This window comes from Benincasa hispida, unplaced genomic scaffold (genome assembly GCF_009727055.1).
Source record: "Benincasa hispida cultivar B227 unplaced genomic scaffold, ASM972705v1 Contig1740, whole genome shotgun sequence".
In the NCBI taxonomy this organism is placed as follows: Eukaryota; Viridiplantae; Streptophyta; class Magnoliopsida; order Cucurbitales; family Cucurbitaceae; genus Benincasa; species Benincasa hispida.
In genome coordinates, this window is record NW_024064307.1 from 1 (window position 1) to 1,631 (window position 1,631).

The 1,631-nt window shown below is 38.1% G+C and overlaps 1 protein-coding gene across 1 annotated transcript; it reads left to right on the forward strand.

The window, feature by feature from the left end:
* Positions 1-528: 528 nt before the first annotated feature.
* Positions 529-1,268, forward strand: LOC120068989. The gene is made up of 2 exons (XM_039020631.1): positions 529-1,035; positions 1,119-1,268. Exons 1-2 carry the CDS (start codon positions 529-531, stop codon positions 1,266-1,268), a joined length of 657 nt encoding a protein of 218 aa, XP_038876559.1.
* Positions 1,269-1,631: the final 363 nt, after the last annotated feature.

Genomic DNA, 1,631 nt, shown 5'->3' on the forward strand with positions numbered 1-1,631 from the left:
TCATACTGATACAACTTTTCTAATCATATGGTAAACTGTGATTGGACTATTGGGTGGCTACAGAAAGATAGGTGGAATGCAAGATGCAGTAGTGTATTTTTCATCTTTAATTACCACTAGTTACTAAAAGACAAAAATGCCCCTAGTAATTCATTTATTAAGAGAATAGAAAAACTGAGAAAAATAAAAAAATTTAACCCCAAGGCTTATAACTCCATTGTTACACCTCAAAATCAGAGCCTAGAAAGAAGAAAAAGAACAAGAAAGCCAGAGAGAATCTCAATGATGAGGAAGAAAGTGAAGTTGGTTTGGATTGCAAGCGATAATGCAAGGAAAGCCAGTTTCAAGAAATGAAGGCTCGAAATTTTAAAGAAAGTAAGTGAACTCACCACTCTCTGCGGCGTTTTTGCCTTTGCCGTCGTCAATGGCCCCGACGAGGACCATCCCGTCATCTGGCCATCTCTCTTCACCGCTCAACACCTCTACCGTCGCTTTCTCAGCCTTCTGGAAGTCGAACGCCAGAAGAAAATGACGAATCAAGAGACATATCTCAAGGAATGTGCCACCAAAGCTCAAGATATGCTAAAGAAACTCATCAAGAAGAATCAAGAACTCGAACTCGATCTTCTGATGCATCAATTGCATCAAGGTCATTATATTTTCCAACTCACCAACGGGGAACTGCACACATTGTTGTGGATGGTCGGAGAGAGGATAAGAGACTGTCGAAAACGAATCGATTATCATCAACAGGTTCATCGTCTTCCTCCTCCTCCTACTGAATTTGTTCCTTCTAACTCTCCTCTGCTTGAAATAGGGAGCAATGAGATGGATCTGGTTGATAATGGAAGGAATTTGATAGATCAATGGTTTATTGATATGGTGATGAATTTGAATGATAAAATTGGGGGAAGTAGTAGTAATATGGCAGTGGAGTTAGGGTTTGTTCAATCAGAAGTGAATATGGGCGATTTGATGAATGGAGGAATTTCAATGGTGGGAATCGGCGAATTAGGCGGAACGAAAACGATTCCTGTAAAAGAGATGGCGGTGAGAACATTTTGTTATCGGAGTGGAATTTTGGGGTAAATGACAATTCTGGAATGTGTGAGATTTAGAAGCTTGTGAATGACATTAATGGCGTTGGTGTTGAGGCTACTGTTAGTCATATGGATTTCACTCACCAAGCGGGTTTTGGAATCGGTGGTGACGTCAATGGTGGAGATGGAAGACTCTACTCAAGTACTATCGAGTATTGCATAAATTGACAGGTAAGTGGAAGTGATACATATCTGCTATAGTCATATCAATCAAGTATGTTAAAGACGTATAGAATAAACTGTAGTTAAACGTGCGTAATTGTTATAGACTGTTAGATGTACTGATAATTAGTAATAGATATATAAAGCCATAGTCAGAAACATAAGAGCTATATCGATAAGTAGATAAATGATTATCAGTAGCAATCGAGAAGAATTGAGTATTTCATAAAAGGCTATCTCCGTGGTATAAAGCGATATATGTTTTGGCAGGCAAACGTATCATAATTGGTATTATTAATAATAAGAGTTATATAGATGATTAATAGACACACGAAGATATAAAGAAACTAATACCGAGTAACGTAAGAA